This window comes from Schistocerca gregaria, chromosome 3 (assembly GCF_023897955.1).
Source record: "Schistocerca gregaria isolate iqSchGreg1 chromosome 3, iqSchGreg1.2, whole genome shotgun sequence".
Lineage (NCBI taxonomy): Eukaryota > Metazoa > Arthropoda > Insecta > Orthoptera > Acrididae > Schistocerca > Schistocerca gregaria.
Genome location: NC_064922.1, coordinates 714453580 through 714472330, shown reverse-complemented (window position 1 = coordinate 714472330; position 18751 = coordinate 714453580). Strand labels below are relative to the sequence as shown.

At 36.8% G+C, this 18751-nt stretch overlaps 1 protein-coding gene across 1 annotated transcript in view; it reads left to right on the top strand.

The window, feature by feature from the left end:
• The window catches only part of LOC126354056 (serine/threonine-protein kinase Nek8), a 305150-nt gene that overhangs the window by 271593 nt on the left and 14806 nt on the right, over positions 1-18751 (top strand). The window contains exons 20-21 of the mRNA XM_050003414.1: positions 4745-4836; positions 6734-6959. Coding sequence (XP_049859371.1) covers positions 4745-4836; positions 6734-6959 — 318 coding nt within the window. The remainder of the gene's footprint in view (positions 1-4744; positions 4837-6733; positions 6960-18751) is intronic.

Genomic DNA, 18751 nt, shown 5'->3' with positions numbered 1-18751 from the left:
AAATACTTAGCTAGAATCAGCATTAGCTTTATGCTTCTGTGATTTGATGCATCAACCATCACAGACACACAATACATTTATCTTTGTCTGTTTGTAGTTTACTCATACTTACAAAGGAAGTTATGCTACTAGAAGTTCTTGCAGCAACTGCCACCAGATACTTTTTTTTCTTTATTTGATGTGATATAGAACCACATCCTCTATGTTCAATGGAAAAAAAACCGAACAACACAATGTACATTCTATCTTCACACTCCTAGTCTCCTCCAAGAAAGGGAACTCTTCTTTCATGGTTTTCAAGAAAGAGCATGTTGTTTTCCCCATATTAATGGTCACATGTTAGTTTCACACACAGCAAGCAACAAACAGTGGAGCACACTGAAGCAAGCTTGTCAAACCAAGTGTTGAAACTGCTGTATACATCTCACTGTTATCAGAAACAGTCTGAAGACATCATGTAGGTTCCATCTACTGCAAATTTATGTCATCTAACACAGAATAGCTGATTCATAACTGCAAATACAATTGAACACTGACAGCTGTATAACACTGTTACATCTGTTCGTCATTTGTGCAGTAGATAAGGTTACTGCTAGTTATGAATAATCAGGACATTTGGCCCCACTGAATATTTTGTGGGAAAATTAAAAATGAATTCCCATTAAAAACAGGACATATGGGTACCATAAGTTAGATGTTGGCATGCATTCATCTCTGATAAGACTCTAAACAATAGTAAAATAAAATCTAAACTCAAAGCCATGATGATTTCATTGGTGTCGTGAAAGTCACATGTGCCCCATGCCTTTCTCTCATGGACCCTTGGAGCAAACAACTGTGCCCAGCAGGTAGAAGTGCCAGTCCATGGCCCACATTGCCAATGGTACAGGATCCCTACAATTTCGATTTGCACAAACCATCACAGAACCTCCCAAAAGTCAGATGGTTCCTGCTTACTAACTACCTTAACTCTTGAATATCTTTCATTGGCCAATGAATATCAAGATTGTGGGATGTCTCATTCTACGAAAGGTATGTTACACCTCAAGAGTACCTAATTAATCACTTATTTTATAATGTACAAGAATGTTTGGACTTGGGATGTAAATTCTAAACACTAATGTTCTTGTTAAACAGCCTTTAACTTTTCAAGTATATAGTCCACTGATACTGTTCAGTGTAAATGTAAATTTACCACTATACCTAGTTTGGACTATTAGATGAAAAAAAAGCAGATGAATGGTGTAAAAGGCAAAGCTTCTCCATTTATGTATACAATAAAGTAATCTAGAACTAATTCACATAATTATCAATGAAATAATATTAGGACTAGTTGTTACTGGTAGTTAAAATCCTTCTGTTTCTGCCAGCTAATATATGACTGACTCATTTCACATTATTGAAGGTTCTCCTTCATGATGGATACATATAACATGAGGTGTTAATGAATGTATGACTGACTGAATCAATAAGTGAATAAAACATCATCATGAGGAAAAGCCGCAATAGCATCCAAGCTGTTGTAGAACTGATGAATTTAAAAAATGATATGAACGGTTGTGTTTCAAAGTCTTTTAGATGAAAGAGGACAGTGCCCCACAATGTTCATGGTATACTTTTACTACAAGTACTATATAAGCATTTAATAAGTTAGTAGGGCAAATACAATAAGTGTTTTAAAAGTTTTTACTTCTTCTTAATAGAGCACCAGCAATAAATGGATCTCATTTCCATTCCATTAGGGTTATCATGTAGTAATCACCAGTGCTGAGTTTCCAGGGGTACACTCAGAGCTGCATCCCCTTTAACTTTTTGAGTCATCAGAGGGGAGAAAATCTACATTTTTATGTATATTTAAAGGCAGAAAAATTATACATCAATGACAATATTAGCAAAATATATTTCATCTGTATCTGGGGCATTTGTACATAATATGTTGATATTCCATTCAGGTGTCAAGGGAGCCAATCTCACAGTCTTTGAAAACATGACTAGAATATTGTACTTTACAATATTATTGACCTTTACAATATTACTCAAATCATTCCACATGTGAATGTTAAGAGTCATGGAAATAAATAATAGTCTTATGCAGTCAGCGTTTAAAATACATTTTTTCATCCAGTCATATCGTAATGTCGTTTTTCCACTTCTGATTTCCAGTGTTAAAGAGTTTAAGGTGAAGTGTTGAATTCTAGTAGAGTTTCAGACTCAAATCATGGGGCAAGTTTATGCACTTTCTCATCTTCTTTGAATAAAAAGGTTAATTTGTTTGAGGGTGATGATGGAAATGGCAGGGGTTATGAAAGTAAGTAAAAGAGTGGAAATGAAATCATGTGTCCTGAAAACATGTCATTTACATGTGGACATATCTTTGTAAACAGAGTTGATTATGATCTTCCAGATTATTGGCCAATAGAATGAAAAGGAGATTTCTGTAAAAAGAACAAGTGTTGGATGGTAAACAATAAAAATAAAAACTGGGATGCAAGAGTAGAAGAAAATTGGAAAATTTGGGTCTGAAAAAGTAAACAAGGAATAAATATTTGACAACAGTGATAAAAAATTTCTGTGTCATGCTTTGGAGCATGTAAAACAGACCAGATGACATCTCTCCAGAAAAATTATTAAACACCAAGAAAGCTCAGCCCATAAAGTTGCTTTGAAAATATTATATGCAGTAAGTGAAAAGTCTTTGGAAACAGTCTGTGTTAAAGCACTGGAGAATGACAAGTCAGTAACATTTGTAAATCATAGATTTCAGCTATTTTTATTGGCAGATCTAGATTTAAGCTAGAAACTAGCCATTCTCAATGAACTATCATTTTTGGTTAATGCATGTAATGCCTGTTGGTCAGGCATTGTCCACAGTTCGTTGAATACTCATTCAATGAACTGTGGACAAAGCCCGACCAGCATGCATTACATGCATTAACCAAAAATCATAGAGCATTGACAATAGCTAGTTTCTAGCTGAAATCTAGATCTGCCAATAAAAATTCCAAAGGACGACTGATAGCTGATATCTATTATTTACAAATTAAAATAATGATCACTGCATGCAACAGCCTTTGAATGGAGGGTAACCTGATGAATTTAGTAACAGCTAATGTTTTCAGTGCTGCCTACAAAGTTGCCAAAAGGAATCCACTGTTACATTATCTCAAGTCAGAAATTGATGTTCATAAATTAAATGTAGTGGACATGGGTGTATTCTTTCTTCCTGGTTTGCATTTGTTAACATATTAAGTCAAACTGTTTGCTGAAATAAAAGTCAGAGTCATCAAAAATATAATTTAATCATCAGCCAGATTTCTCCCCGATTATTTATATTCAAACAGTGCTGCCTGATATGACTGAAACAACTAATATTACCCCCCCCCCCCCCCCCCCCCAAAAAAAAAAATACTAGAGAACTCAGAAGACATGCAGAAGAACTTGAAACTCAAATTCTTAAAAGTGTCACGGTCTTGGGTACTCAGTGGGTTGTCTCTAGCTTTTGAAATGTTTCAGTTGTATGGAGAAATAATAAGGTGCTAGTTTCACATTTTAGTAGTGCTAAGAGTGATATGACCAGAGACAACACTGATAAGAAAATGTATGGAGGTCTTCACCAGTATTGGCTATATTTTGGATTTTTCGATATGGATTTAATGTGGGAACTGCTGTAGTAGTTGTTTGACCTCAGTTTAGAGCTTCAGGCTCATAATATCACTCTTTTAGAAAAAGAACAAATGAAGTTGAAGGAAATGAAAAAAGATGTATTGCTGGACAAAGCACATTGACCCAACATCATTTTATGAAAAGTTATGCAAGTGAATGGGTGGTAGACTATGAAATGATGTCTATGATATTTCTTCATGCACTAAAAAATTGCATCCGTCACACTTGTCTGACAATTCTGTATCAACTTGTGAGGAAAACATAAAAATTATATCAAAGATTCAGATTTTCTGAAAAAATAGTAATCAGACATTTCTGGGAGTTCCTAGAAGAAAAGGAATATCCAGCTTCTCTGCTGTCTTTGATAAACTCAGCTAATTGTGTACCAAAATCCACCACTGAATGTGAGAGGGGTTTTAACAAATTAACTTAGTTTAATGGCATTAAAAGCATTACTGCAGCTGAGGACTGTTGAAAACTTGATTTTCTTCAACTTGTAGGCCCTCTTTTACAACCATATTACCCAATTCTTTATGTGGAGACCTGGTCCCTGAAAGGAAGATAGTTGGCTATAGACAGCAAAATCATGGGACAGAAGCATGAGAAACATGATAGTGATATTCTGATGCTGATTAGGTACCTGCTCTAAACAATACCTGCTCTAAACAACCAGGTTCATTTGCAAAGTACCTGTTTTAACATTAATTTCAGATATTATGTATAAATCTGGACTAGTTGATTACTTTAAGGTACTCAGTAAAAGCGTGTTATAATTTCTTACAGCAGTAATTTGTAAATGTTAGGCATTGGCATAGTTCACAGAGCATTGCTTAATTTTTTTCCAGAAAATCAGCACTGATAATAATTTTTTAAAATTTAAAGATATTATTACTACCAAATATTATAACAACACTGTGACCAAATGTTATCAGATGTAATCAGAAAGAACATGAAGGATGTAATTCTAGAGTATAACATCTAATAGAAGTTGAGGCAATTATAATAAAGATTCAGAATAAAAAGATATTAAAATACATTTTTCATTTACATTTCACTGGTAAAACATTCTTCTTTCTTCCAGAGAGGATCTCATTATTTCACAGCATTGAATGCCTCCACTGTTACTAACAGTCAACAGTCAGAATTGATACTTGAACCCCAAGAAATACTTGCGTAAGTAAAGAAAATTGTTTTTAAAACAATAGATGTTACATTTGTAAGTTTTGGTTTCAGCAGGAAAATTAATGAAAATATAACTGACTAGCAACTCACTTTGGATGTAATATATTTGCAACCTCATATGTTAGAGAACCTATGCCCATAGGAATACTGACATTTTTGGTTGTATAGATTTATAATGTTTTTATCTTTTTTGTGGGGGCCTATGACTTAAAAGTAAGTTCCATATTTTGAGTATCAGAGTGGTCTTTCTTTAACTGTTTAAAGATTTTGCTATAAGGTGTCAAGCAGTTTTCTTGCATCTGACATATATTACAAGAGGATGATGTGTTAACTACACAGTGTAGTACAGAGTAATAGAAGTAATCCAATGGTCACTAAAATAATCAGGAGACCTGACTCACAGAACAGTTACATCCAATCACAGTTGGTGTCATCTTGAATAATTTCCTCCACGAAGGGTCATATATTTCTTTAAGAATGTTGGGTACTCTATCTCATGACTGTTACTACGGCTTCCACTTCTGTTGCGTGCTGGGTGCGCCCTAATCGGTCCGTGCCACGTCGTGTGTTCCACGTCGTGTCCGCACCCGTCAGACGCGGCTACATTGTCCCTCTCTGGTCGCGGGTGTGCTCTCCGCCGTCCGCGCCCGGCCTGGCCGTCTTCTGAAGTCGAGTTCTTGATCTGGGGTGTGTCAGATCTGGTCTCTAGTGTCCAACACCTTGTCTCATGGCTGTTCTCTCTGTCTCCACTTATATTTCTTGCAGAATCCCGGAGTGTCCTGCGTTGAGTTTTCACAAGCTCAAGTGCTGGATTCCAGGCAGGGCTGATTTGGTATCCCGAGTCACAGTTGATTAGATTGTCTGTGACCTTAATCTCAATTGCTTCTTTAATGACACTGTCCCAAAATCTTGCGGTCTGTGTCACAATCTTGGTGTCATTATAATCCATTGAATGACCAAGTTCCAGACAATGCTCTGCTGTGGCTGATTTTGTTGCCTGCCTGAGTCTGGTATGTCTCTGGTGTTCTTTACACCTGATGTCCACAGTTCTGGTGGTCTGGCCAATGTATGACATCCCACACTGGCATGGTATGTTGTAAATACCTGGCTTGCGTAGCCCCAGGTCATCTTTTACATTCCCCAGCATAGCCCCAATTTTGGTGTGTGGGCAAAATATGCTCTTGATGTCATATTTCTGGAGAATCCTGCTGATCTTGGTAGAGATAGGTCCGGCATATGGCAAGTATGCCATCTTCTTTGCCTCTTCTGGTTCTTCTTCTGGATCCTTTGGCCAATTGGCAGGTTGAAGTGCCTTCTGGATATCTCTAGAGGAGTACCCATTCCTGCTGAACACTGATTGTAAGTGTTCTATTTCTGTGGCCAGACTATCAGGATCGACCCAAGGACCAGTCTCAGGTAGCACCTGAAGAAGACAGCGAGGCACGCTGTTGAAATATCGTGCGAGAATGACGCGAACATCCGGCTGGTTTCCCGAATATCCAAGATGTCAACAGATCGCCGGGAAAGCATGAAGAATTACATAACTCATATTGTTGGTTATAACTTATCACATCTATTAAGAATATACACTGACATAAACAGAAACATACAAACTATTATGGATCTTCATATGTCTAGAGAATATCTTTTAAATAAGAATACTTTAATTGGATGGATAAAAAATAAGAATAGGATATTCATATTGAAATAGATGAAAAATGAACTATTAGTAAAGAGGAGTTAATGCTTTAAGTACGTGTAATATGCACAGCACATCTCAGCTTGTTTTGTATCAGTTAATGTCTGTTTTTCTTTCTTCTTCTTCTTTAAGTGAAATATGTCACATGCAAAATGTCAGCAATTAATAATGTAACAGGTAATATTTCAGACTCTATGCATCTCCAAATCACATAGAGAAAGGACACTTGCTTACTCTCTGTGGCCTCTTCCCACTAAGGGTCAGTGTGATGGTTTTGGTGGAGACTACAGCACCACTTGGTCATGTTCTGGCACAAGATGCAGATAGTGATAACTCTGCTGATGAATCTACATATCAAAACAACCTACAACATCGTAATTCATTGTCTTCTGCTGAATATGACAGCTTTGGACCGGTAAGTCATATGTCTTTCTCTGTGAGACTTGATAAACCAAATATCTTGAAATATTGTAGCGTAATAAATGAGGGGATGTTATTATTCTGAATGGTTTCCACAGTATTGTTGTCTGTATGAACTTTTTATAAGAATAACTGTTAATTATTTCTGATATTATATGTCTATCTATTTATGCAGAAAAAGATTAATTCATTTTATGAGAACAGAATCTCCTATATGGGCTTCAATATTTTTAATTGAGTTGAATTTTGGAATAAAAAGAGATTTGTTTCCCATGTTTCTCTACTGAGAGAGTTGGCACTAATGTTAACAATCTGAACCAGGGCTCCAATTCTCATCTGGCCAATCAGTTTTGAGGTTCCCATGGTTTTCTAAATTGCTTAAGGTAAATTCTGGGATGCTTTCTTTGAAATGGTCACAGCCAATTCACTTTCTTGTGTTTCATTAATGCAAACTCGTAATGATCTCATAATGGAAAATTAAAATTAATTTTCTCCTTTCCTTTCTTATGCAAGGTGGGTCTGTCTCAGCCTAGGTTTGGTCCACCCTGTTCCTGTGTCCAGGCTTCCCCAGTTAACTCCTCATTCCTCCTTGGAAAATGAGTATATTCTCCTGAAATCCAGGAGTGCTGTGATATGTTTTGTGTGTCTTGAGTAGGGGTGCTAGTGCAGACAGTAGCTGCCTCTGCACTACTAGTGAAAATTAAACAATTTTCATAGGGAAAAGTGATTGCTTGAAGCATATATTGGATGTAAGTTTGTTCCTTTATATATCCTTCATCTGGGCAATTGAAGATTTCGTGATCTGAGGTTTTGTATTTATAGTATCACATAAAATCTCATCATGCATAACAGGCTACAGTTTACCAATTGTAAACATTGTCTAGAATCAAGTAATATTCATAAAACCTATTAATTAAAAATTACATTTCATTATGAATAAGTTAATTAACACATCCTACAGTTAAGTGAATACTAAGTTCTTATTTAAGTGGAAATAACTAACATCTTATGTTGCATCATGCACCTGAAGTGCTAAGCTGTAGGCCTAGTTCTTGCAATTCATAAGTAACAAAAATCTGTGAAGTTTAGAGTGTATTAGGTGATCAAGTTATATTTGAAAGTGTTTAGTCTGAATTATAATGTGTGATAAATTTGGATGTTGCCGTAGTGTAGTCAGACAGGGAATGGTATATGTGGATTGTGGGTTGGAATTCCACTGGGGAGAATTGTAGTGGAGAATGGACTTTAGGCTCTACAAAAAAGACAAGTTAATCACTGAACAGGAGGCAAAGATTTGTGCCCTTCAGACTGAATTACATTAGGTGAAATATGAACTAGATAAAGGGTAAACAGACTGTGGGAACTGGGTAGAGGTAACAAGCAATGTGTGAAAGGGGAGCAGCTCTTCAACTACATGTAAGCTTATAGCATCTAATAAGCTTGACTTGCTACCTGAAATAGGAGAGGAAGAACCTTATCCAGCTGTAAATCACAGTAGGATCCAGCAGACTTCTAACAAAGAAACTAAGTGTAGGTCAGTAACAAAAGAGATTAGGTAATAGCCATGACAGGGGTGTAGGCCAGGTGGTAGAGGACAATTTAGGAACAGCAGACCAGGTCACAAGTATTGTGAAACCAAGTGCTAGTGCTAGCCAGGTGAAAAAGAACATAGATAACTTGTGTAAGCATTTTGATAAAGAGGATCAAGTGATGACAGTATCTGAAGCAGGAAACATCCTGGTGATCTGAATCGGATAGGAGTAGAAACTTTGGACACACGTGTGAAGTTTGTGGGTGTCGTACAGTGTCATGCTAAGACCCGGTTTAACACTGCTATGAGCTATGTGAAAACATAGTTGGGCAGGCTACTGCTGACTGAAACGAACTCTCATGTGAGTGCCATGCCGGTTCCTGCAGTTCAGAGATAGCGATATACTAGACACAGCCTATACCTGAATAAAAGATGGAAATGTAGTTTGGCTGAGAGTCTTGCAGAAAATATTTGGGAGTGTGGGGCCACCATTACACAAAGCAAGATCCGTGCAGTTACTCATGTCAGAGGGTACCTCTTTTATGATCAGAATATAGAAGTGTGTGCTTGTGAATTAACACTGAAGAATAGTGCACTTACAACTGTAGCTGAACAGAGATCCCCACTGGGAAATTTTGATCCATATACAAGCACCACATAACCATAGGGTTAGAGACTCAATATAAAAGACTACACTCTTGCATCTTACTCATGTAGAGCTAATATGAGAAAACAAGTAGCTTTTGTAGTGATCAGCTCATGGAAATGAGTGCTTATGAATTAATACTGAAAAATAGTTCACTTATAATTGTAAATGTATAGAGATGCCCAAAGGGAAATTTTGGACAGTTTGTGTAGCATGTGGATTCCTTACTGTGCTATCTGTTAGATAGTAGCAAACATTCAATAGTCTGTGATGATTTCAGTGTAGATTTTCTAAAGGATTCTGATAGGAAAAATGACCTATAAAAATCTTATTTGAATCCTACAATTTGATCTCACTAATTAACTTTCTAACACAGGTGGAAAAAGACAGCAAGATCATAATTGATGATGTTTTCTTTGATAGAGCCCATTGCAATAAAATAACTGTATACCAAGTAACAAATGCTCTCTCTGATCATGGTGCACAGTTAGTTAGAATGAATAAAATAGTGCCTTAAGGTATAGATATTTCTCAGTGGAAATCAGTTAGAAAAAACTAACTATACCTGAACAAACATTTTTAAGATTTGTTTACAAGAGATGACTTGGGATGGAATTTATAATGAACCAAATGCTGACATAAAATTTAATCTATTCCATGATAAATTCATATTATTATTTGAAAATAAATGTCTGCATAAGCTAAACAGAAATGACACCAAAAGCCACATAAAAAACCCTGGATCATTTGAGGGATCAAAGTATCTTCTAAAAGGAAAAGTAAAATGTAATTCTTGGCAAGAACAAGTAAAGATCCTGCAGTAGTTGCACACTACAAAAACTACTCAAAATTACTCATAAACATTATTAAAAAGTTGAGAAACATGGCATTTTGTCAAAAATCAATAATTCCAACAACAAACTTAAGGATGAAATATGATGAAATGAAAGACAGGACAACTGACCACCTCACAGGATAATATCACAACTGATTTAAGTGGGAGGGCTACAAATGATGAGTCAGAGGTAGCACATGTGCTTAATAATCAATTCTTAAATGTAGTAGGAAATATAAAGACCAACAGTTCAAGAGCAAAGTCACAGCAGTACCTTGAAAAATCAACTCCTAAAATCATCTGATTGCATCACCAACTTCCTCCTCTGAAATTAAGAAAATTATACAGCCTCTCAAAAAATAAAAAAAATAAAATCATATGGATTTGATGGTATTTCCATCAGAGTACTAAAGTAATCTCTGTTTTATCTGAAACATGTAATGCATCACTAACTTAAGCAATTTTCCCAGAGAGATTTAAATATCCTATTGTTAAAAACCTCTATAAGAAAGATGATAGGAGAAATATGAACAACTACCAACCAGTGTCACCACTGATATCATTTCCAAAGCTTTTGAGAAGGTGAGGTGATGTATTCTAGAATACCATCCCACCTAAAAAAAAAAAAAAAAACATCCTCTGTAAATCACAGTTTGGATTTCAGAAAATTTGCTTTACCTAGAATGCCATTTACAAGTTCACTCACAAAATTTTATGAGCATTAAATGTGAGGGGCAATCAAATGAAAACTGCACACTTTCCACATCAGTGCATGAAATGGTTCCATTCAAAAGTAACCACCATATGCATTCACACATTTATCCCACTGAGGGGACGAGACAATCAATTCCTGTTTTGTAAAACACGGTCAGCTGCTGACAGTTCCACAGCCACAACTATTCTTGCACTTCCTCATCCATCTGAAACTGACTTCCTTGTATGTCTTTCTCCAGGCTGCCAAAGATGTGAAAATCAGGTGGTGAAAGATCCAAGCTGTGTAGAGGATGTTGCAGTATTTCCCAACCAAATTGCTGACGAGTAGCCTTTGTTCGATTGGCAGCAGTGTGAGAGATGTGAAAACCACACTGTGAAAGATCTGGGTTGTACGGAGGATGTTGCAGTGTTTCCCAACCAAGCCTTCATTCAATTGGCAGTGATGGGGCAAGCATTATTGTCCAACAGAATGATTCCATCTGACAGCAATCCTGGGCATTTTCTGTGCAGAAGATGTTGCAATGTTTCCCAAGCAAATTGCTCAGGAGTAGCCTTCATCGGGTTGGCAGTGTGGGGGCATTATCAAGTAATGGCAGGAGAGAACATACCTAAAGCTTAATCAACTGTGAAAGCTTTCAGAGCCAGTGGCTCCTTCTTCTGGCAGAAGGGTTGAAGAGGAAGGAAGAGGGATGAAGAAAAAGGATTGGCAAGATTTATGAAATGGGGGAGTTCGGAAAAGTTGTCCAGAAACCTGGGTCAAAAGAGACTTACCAGACTGGATGAGAAGGAAAGACTGATTGTTGATTTGAGAACCTGAGACCTCAAAGGTGGAAGATAGGGTAAAAATCTAAACATCATGCAAGAGTTTTTAGGAGTGAAACACTAAGTGCGTTGTATGTGGGGGATGTGCAGGGTAGGGAAAAATAGACAGGTCTGGGGAGAAAAAAAAAAAAAAAAAAAAAAAAAAAAAAAAAAAAAAAAAAAAAAAGAAAAAGAAAACTGAAAGGGGATGAAGAAAAGGGCAGTTACCAAGAAAAAATGCTAAGATCAACAAAATTAATGTAAATGCCAGATGGATGGTGAGAACCAAGGACTTTTTGTAACACCAGTTCCCACCTGCAGAGTTCTGAGAAACTGGTGTCTGAGGCAAGGATTCAGATGGTAGATTTGGTGAAACAGACAGCAAGGTCAAAACTGTCAACAGGATATTGTTTAATGGCAGTATACATCCTCTGTCTATGTCCATTTATCCTAACTGATAACTCGGTAGTAGTCATACCAATGAAAACAATGAACAGTGTTAACATATTGGTTACATGACATGTGTCATTTCACAGGTGACTCTCCCTTTGATAGTATATGTTTTGCCACTTATTGGGTAAATGGTGGTGGTAGTAGGGAACATAGGGCATGTTATCCAACAGTGATAGTGACAATGGTAGGAGCCATAGGGTAGGGAAATGGGTGCAGAAGGAGCATTGAGTTTGACCAGGGTATTGCAGAGATTTAGGTGGGGGATGGAGGATGTGGAGTTGCTGAAGAGCTATTCTAGGTGTGGTACCAAAATGTCAGGTAGAATGGACTTCATTTCAGGGCATGATTTTCGGAGTTACAGCCTTGTTGAAGTAACTGATTAATATGCTCAAGATGATTATAGCACTGAGTGGCAAGAAATGTACTCCAAGTTGTTTTTTGAGGGACCAGCAGTACCAGGACTGGATGTGGCGACCCATAAAAACTAGTCTGGTGGGGTAATTAAGTCCACTGAAGCCTGAGGTGAGAATGAGAAGTATTGCCTCAAGTGCCAAGGCTGTCTGGAAGACATCGAAAGGATGGCAATTGACAACATGTAAGTTCTGTTGTTTGTTAGCAGGTTTAATGTGAACAAAAGTGTGTAACTGAACCTGCGAGGATGAGGTCAACATTACGGAAAGTAGCATGGAATTTTAAATAGGACCATGTGAAATTTAACAGGGAGAATGTATTTAGAGATTCCAAAAATTGTAAAAGGTCAGCTTCATCATGAGTCCATATGTCATCAATGCATGTAAACCAAACCAAATGCTGAAGGCTTATGGATCCCAGGAAAGCCTCCTCCAAGTGACCCATGAAAAGGTAGGTATAGAAAGGAGCCATCCTGGTTCCCATGGCTTGGCCCCTGATCTGTTTGTATTCCTCCACTGAAAGTTTCAAGTTCCTTGTTGAGATACGACACTGCTGATTTTTTATCTATTTTATTGAGCATATTATCTTTCTTCTTGTTCTAGTTGCCCTTTGTACTATGAGTTGGGGCATGGAATGTCTGAAATTTGATGGCGGTAGGGAAGCTGGAAAATTTGAAAAGAGAAATGCTGAGGAGGCTTAATCTAGATATAGTGGGGGGGGGGGGGGGGGGGGGATCAGTGAAGTGAAATGGAAAGAAGACAAGGATTTCTGGTCAGACAATTATACAGGGGAAGGAGTGGAAGAAAGGATTGTGAGAGAATATGAGCTTGGTACTAGGAATGCGAGAGGGGAGAGGCTAATGGAATTCTGCAATAAATTTCAACTAGTAATAGTGAATACCTTGTTCAAGAAATACAAGAAGAGGAGGTATGCTTGAAAATGGCTGATAGATATGGCAAAATTTCAGTTAGATTACATTTTGGTCTGACAGACATTCCAAAATTAGATATTGGATTATGAGGTGTGTCCATAGGGCAGACATAAATTTAGATTGCAATTTCGTAATTAAGATGAGTAGGCTGATGTTTAAGAGCTAATCATGAAGAATCAATGACTAAAGGAGCATGATATGGAAGTACTAAAGAATAAAGAGATACCCTTTAAGTTCTCTGCAGCTATACATATTGTGATAAAGAATATCTCAGTAGGCAGTTTAGTTGAAAGAGTATCTCAGTAGGCAGTTTAGCTGAAAAGGGATGTACATTTCTGAAAAGGGCAATCACAGAAGTTGGAAAAAAACATAAATACAAAGAAGGTTAACTGCAACAAAATCATGTGAAACAGATGAAATACTTCAGCTGATTGATGAAACAAGGAAGTTCAAAAATGTCCAGGGAGATTCAGAATTACAGAAATATAAATCACTTAAGTATGAAATAAATAGGAAGTGCAGGGAAGCTGAGACAGAATGGCTGCATTAAAAATGTAAAGAAATCAAAAAAGAAATAATTGCTGAAAGGACTGACTCAGCATATAGAAAAATCAAAGCAACCTGCTGTGAAATTAAAAGCAAGGGTGGTAACATTATGAGTGCAATAGGAATTCCACTGTTAAATGATGAGGGGAGAGTAGATAGGTGGAAAGAGCACATTGAGAACTTGTGTGATGGGGGGGACCTGTCTGATGACATGATGTAAGAAACAACACGAGTCAATACAGAAGAGGTATTAGAATCAGAACATAAAAGAGCTTTGCAAGACTTAAGATCAAATAAGGCATAAAGGATAGACAACATTCCATCAGAATTTCTAAAATCATTGGGGAAAGTGGCCACAAAATGACTATTATCATTGGTGTGTAGATTGTATGAGACTGGCAACATACCATCAGACTATCAGAAAACACTTCAGTAGAATGTTAAGAGCTCACAAGTGTGAGAATTACTGCACAATCAGCTTAACAGCTCATGCATCCAAGTTGTTGATAAGAATAATATATGGAAGAATGGAAAAGAAAACTGAGGATCTGTTAGCTGACAATCAGTTTGACTTTAGGAAAGGTTAAGGTACCAGAGAGGCAGTTCTGAAAACATTTTGGTGGATTATGGAAGCAACACTAAAGAAAAATTAAGGCATTTACATAGGATTTGTCAACCTTGAGAAACTGTTTGACAAATGCAAATGGTGCAAGAGGTTTAAAATTCCGAGAAAAACAGGGGTAAGCTATAGGGAAACACAGCTTATATACAATATGTAAAAGAACCAAAAAACAAACACTCTCTGGACAGGCCATGAAGACCTGATGGTACTGACTGGCCGCTATGTCACCCTCAGCCCTTAGGCATCACCGGATGCAGATATAGAGGGCTGTGCGGTGAGCGCACCACTCTCCTGGCCGTAGTCAGTGTTCATGACCAGTGCCACTACTTCTCAAGCAAGTAGTTCCTCAATGGCCTCACAAAGGCTGAGTGCACCCTGCTTGCCAATAGTATTCAGCAGACCCACACAGTGACCCATCCAAGTGGTATCCTAACCCAACAGCACTTAACTTTGTTGATCTGACAAGAACCGCTGTTATCACTGTGGCAAGGCCACTGGCTAAACAAGAACCAAAAGGGAACAGTAAGAGTGGAAGACCAAGAATGAAGTGCTCAGATTAAAAAGGCCATTAGACAGGGATATAATATTTTGCTCCTACTGTTCAACTCACACATCAAAGAAGCAATGATGGAAATAAGGGAGAGGTTCAAGAAAGGGATTAAAATTCAAGATGACAGGAAATTAATTATAAGATTTGCTGCTGACATGCCTGTCCTGAGTGAAAGTGAAGAAGAATTACAGGAGCTGTTGAATGGAATGAATAGTCTAATGAGCACAGAATAGGGATTAAGAGTAAATTGAAAAAAGACAAAAGTAATGAGAAGTAATAAAAATTAGAACAGCAAGAAACGTAACATTAGGATTGGTGATCACAAAGTACATGAAGTTAAGGAATTCTGCTATCTAGGCAGCAAAATAACCCATGATGGATGGAGCAAGGAGGACATGAAAAATAGAGTAGCACTGGCAAGGAGGGCATTCCTGACCAAGAGAAATCTGTTAGTATCAAACATAGGCCTTAATTTGAGGAAGAAATTTCTGAGAATATGCGTTTAGAACACAACATTGCATGACAGTGAAACATGGACTATGAAAAAACTGGAACGGAAGAGAATTCAAGCGTTTAAGATGTGGTGTTACAGAAAAATGTTGAAAATTAGATGGACTGGCAAGGTAGGGAATGAGGAGGTTCTCCTGAGAATTGACAAGGAAAGGAATTTATGGAAAACACTGACCAGAGGAAGGGACATGATGACAGTACATCTGTTAAGACATCACAGAATAACTTCTGTGGTACTAGAGGCAGCTCTGAGATGAAGAGATTGGCACAGGGGAGGAATTTGTGGCAGGCTGCATCAAACCAGTCAGAAGACTGATGACTCAAAAAAGAGAAATGTCATACTTTTGTTAATAAGTGCTGGAGCAGTACTGAATGAGATGCTCTTTTGAAATAGTAAGTTTACAGCCTATTGAATGCCTTATAACACTTCTTTTTTCAGTGTCCAATTAATAATTGCTAAGTGTTTTAAATAATTTTTAAATACTGCAACACAACACTAATAATGCCAAGTCTCAGCATATTCATATTTATTTTCACTGTCCACAATGGTGATGATTAACCTTTAGTTAGTGAACTTCATACCTGTAATAAAATATTTTATTAAATTACAGAGACTTCAAGGAATTTAAGTTAAACAAACAGGTGGCATTTTACAGTAATACTGATGAATAACTGAATTTTGAAAAATTGGCTACTCTACTGTACCCAGCACAGACTGACTGTACAATCATAACTCAGTGAAGGTGCAACCAAGACTTTTTACATTCTGATAATTTTGCAAACGTGTACTTATAATATCATGGTTCAGAAAAATTCAGCTTGGAAAACAACTTGGAGATTTCATATGTGCATGAGTCTGTAATTGCATATGTGAAACAAAGAAGAACAGAAAGAAATATAAAAAACATATTTTATGTTAGGTGTGGTATTATACTGAATGGGATGATATCATCTTATTATGTCTGAAAGTAAGAAAATTTTGCTTCTGCAGTTTATCTTGACCCATGGCTTTCAGAATGACGTGTGGGAAATGTGGTATTTATTTATATTTTATTTATATTCATATTGCCTAGATCTGTTTAGGCATGTGAGACAATAAAATGCAGAAGGAGTCAAAAATATATAAATTACACAGAATTTGTAAGAAAGGAAAATACAGTTAATTTTCAAAAACAGATGCAGGGAAAATAAAAACACAAAACTGGAACAAACACTAAAGCAAAGTGGAAAAAAGACATCATACAAGGATTTGGACATGTTGTACAACAGTTCATAACATATTAACAATAAAAATATAAGCTTTAAAACTATACATTTCTGTTTAAAAAAATCATCTAATGAATAAAAAGCTTTATCAAGTAAATATGCATTTACTTTCCGGAATGAAATTTCACTCTGTAGCCGAGTCTGCACTGATTTCACATCTTTATTATTAAATAATAACTGTTACCCTGCAGATTTCTATTGTTATTTGGCAGTTAATGAAATATTTTTACTGGGATACTATACACCAGTGTGTACCTGGGATTACATTTTTAAATCACAGTAGTGATCAGCCTTTCTTTTTGTATTGTGTTCAGGGTACATTTTATTGGTTTCATAGTGCACAGGACTGTCAACTATGAAGCTCATAATTGAATTAATAAATTGGGAAGAGGTGGTAACTATCCCAAGTTTCTTAAAAAGATTATGACAGGAGGGTCTTGGGGGCAGCTTTGTAGCCTTTTTCTGCACCAAGATAATTTTTTTTGATGTTGGAGAATTTCCCTGGAAGATAAGTCCGCAATACATAACAGAGGGGAATCATCAAAAGTAAGTGGGCTGTGTGACTCTGAGGTCTCCAAAATGTGTAGTTGTCCTAAGGGATAAATCCTAAGGGATAAATAGCAATGGCAAGCCTTTTATGGCCTGAAGGACATGATATTCCAGCTAACTGTAAGACTTTGGTGCAGTATAACCTTTGTACTTGCTAACTGTCGTATGTATCTCTTGTAGGATCTTGTGAGCATAGCCGAAGTGGATATAATTCGTTTTTCTCAGATTTAGTGAGCGACTTTAGTTTGAAGCAGGTTAGAAGTTCTGAGAGTAATTTGGTGGTATCAACATCTAGGTGGTGGGAGGATTGTTGTATATGACAGTGCTTGTATTGACAGCAAACTTAGTGAACTTACCTATCATTTATATATATATGAGAAACAGCCACCCATTTCACTGATCCCATCCACAACTATCTTCTACTTCTTGTTCTGGATGAAGGATTTTAACCATTTTTCCACTGCTCTTATGTTGTCACAATAGCTTGCTGTGTTGGGAATATTTGGTGAACCACTCAGTTAAAAGTATCAGAAAGATCACAACATATATAAAGTGTCTTCATTTTTTGTTTAGGGATTCCAGTATATCATTTATGCGACAAAACACAGTTTCAGTTGTCTACATATCTTTTCAAAAATAAACCTGTATTTCATTGATAATGCCAAAGTTTTTGAGATGCCTCATGTTCTGGAATGCAGTATTTTCTTGAGAACGTCTGTGACTGTGGTCAAGATAGAGATGAGATGATAGTTTGTACCTTACATTGTGTATCCCTTTTTGTGGAGAGGCTTCACTAAAGCAAGCTCTGTTTTGTCTGATTCATAGATGCATTTAATATGTGGGCCAAAACTTTGCATAATTTATCTGGGCAGAATTTTAGGAGTTTACTGGAAATGTTATCTATACCTCATGATCTATTGCTTCTTTTATAAGGCAGTAGTTTTCTTTACTTCATTTCAAATTACGGGAATTACAGGGTACACTTATTCCACTAATGGGGCAAAGAAAATGTTTCAGTATTTCCGTGGCACTTTTTAAGAACCTGTATGTTCACCAGCACTTTAAAATTGGCCATTGGATTTCTGCAATACATCTTGGTTTCCTGAATATTTATTATCAAAATTTAAAACAATGTTTTTTGTTTTTACTGTAACAGTTCAAACTTTTACCACTCCTAATTATGTCCAAAACTGTTATGATTTGCTTAAAAAGATTAGTTGATTTTGGAGCTAAAATTTAAGCTTTTTGATTGTCTGGCTACTTTCAAATAGTTCAGATGGCTCTGAGCACTATGGGACTTAACTTCTGAGGTCATTGGTCCCATAGAAATTAGAACTAATTAAACCTAACTAACCTAAGGACATCACACACATCCATGCCCGAGGCGGGATTCGAACCTGTGACCGTATTGGTCGTGCAGTT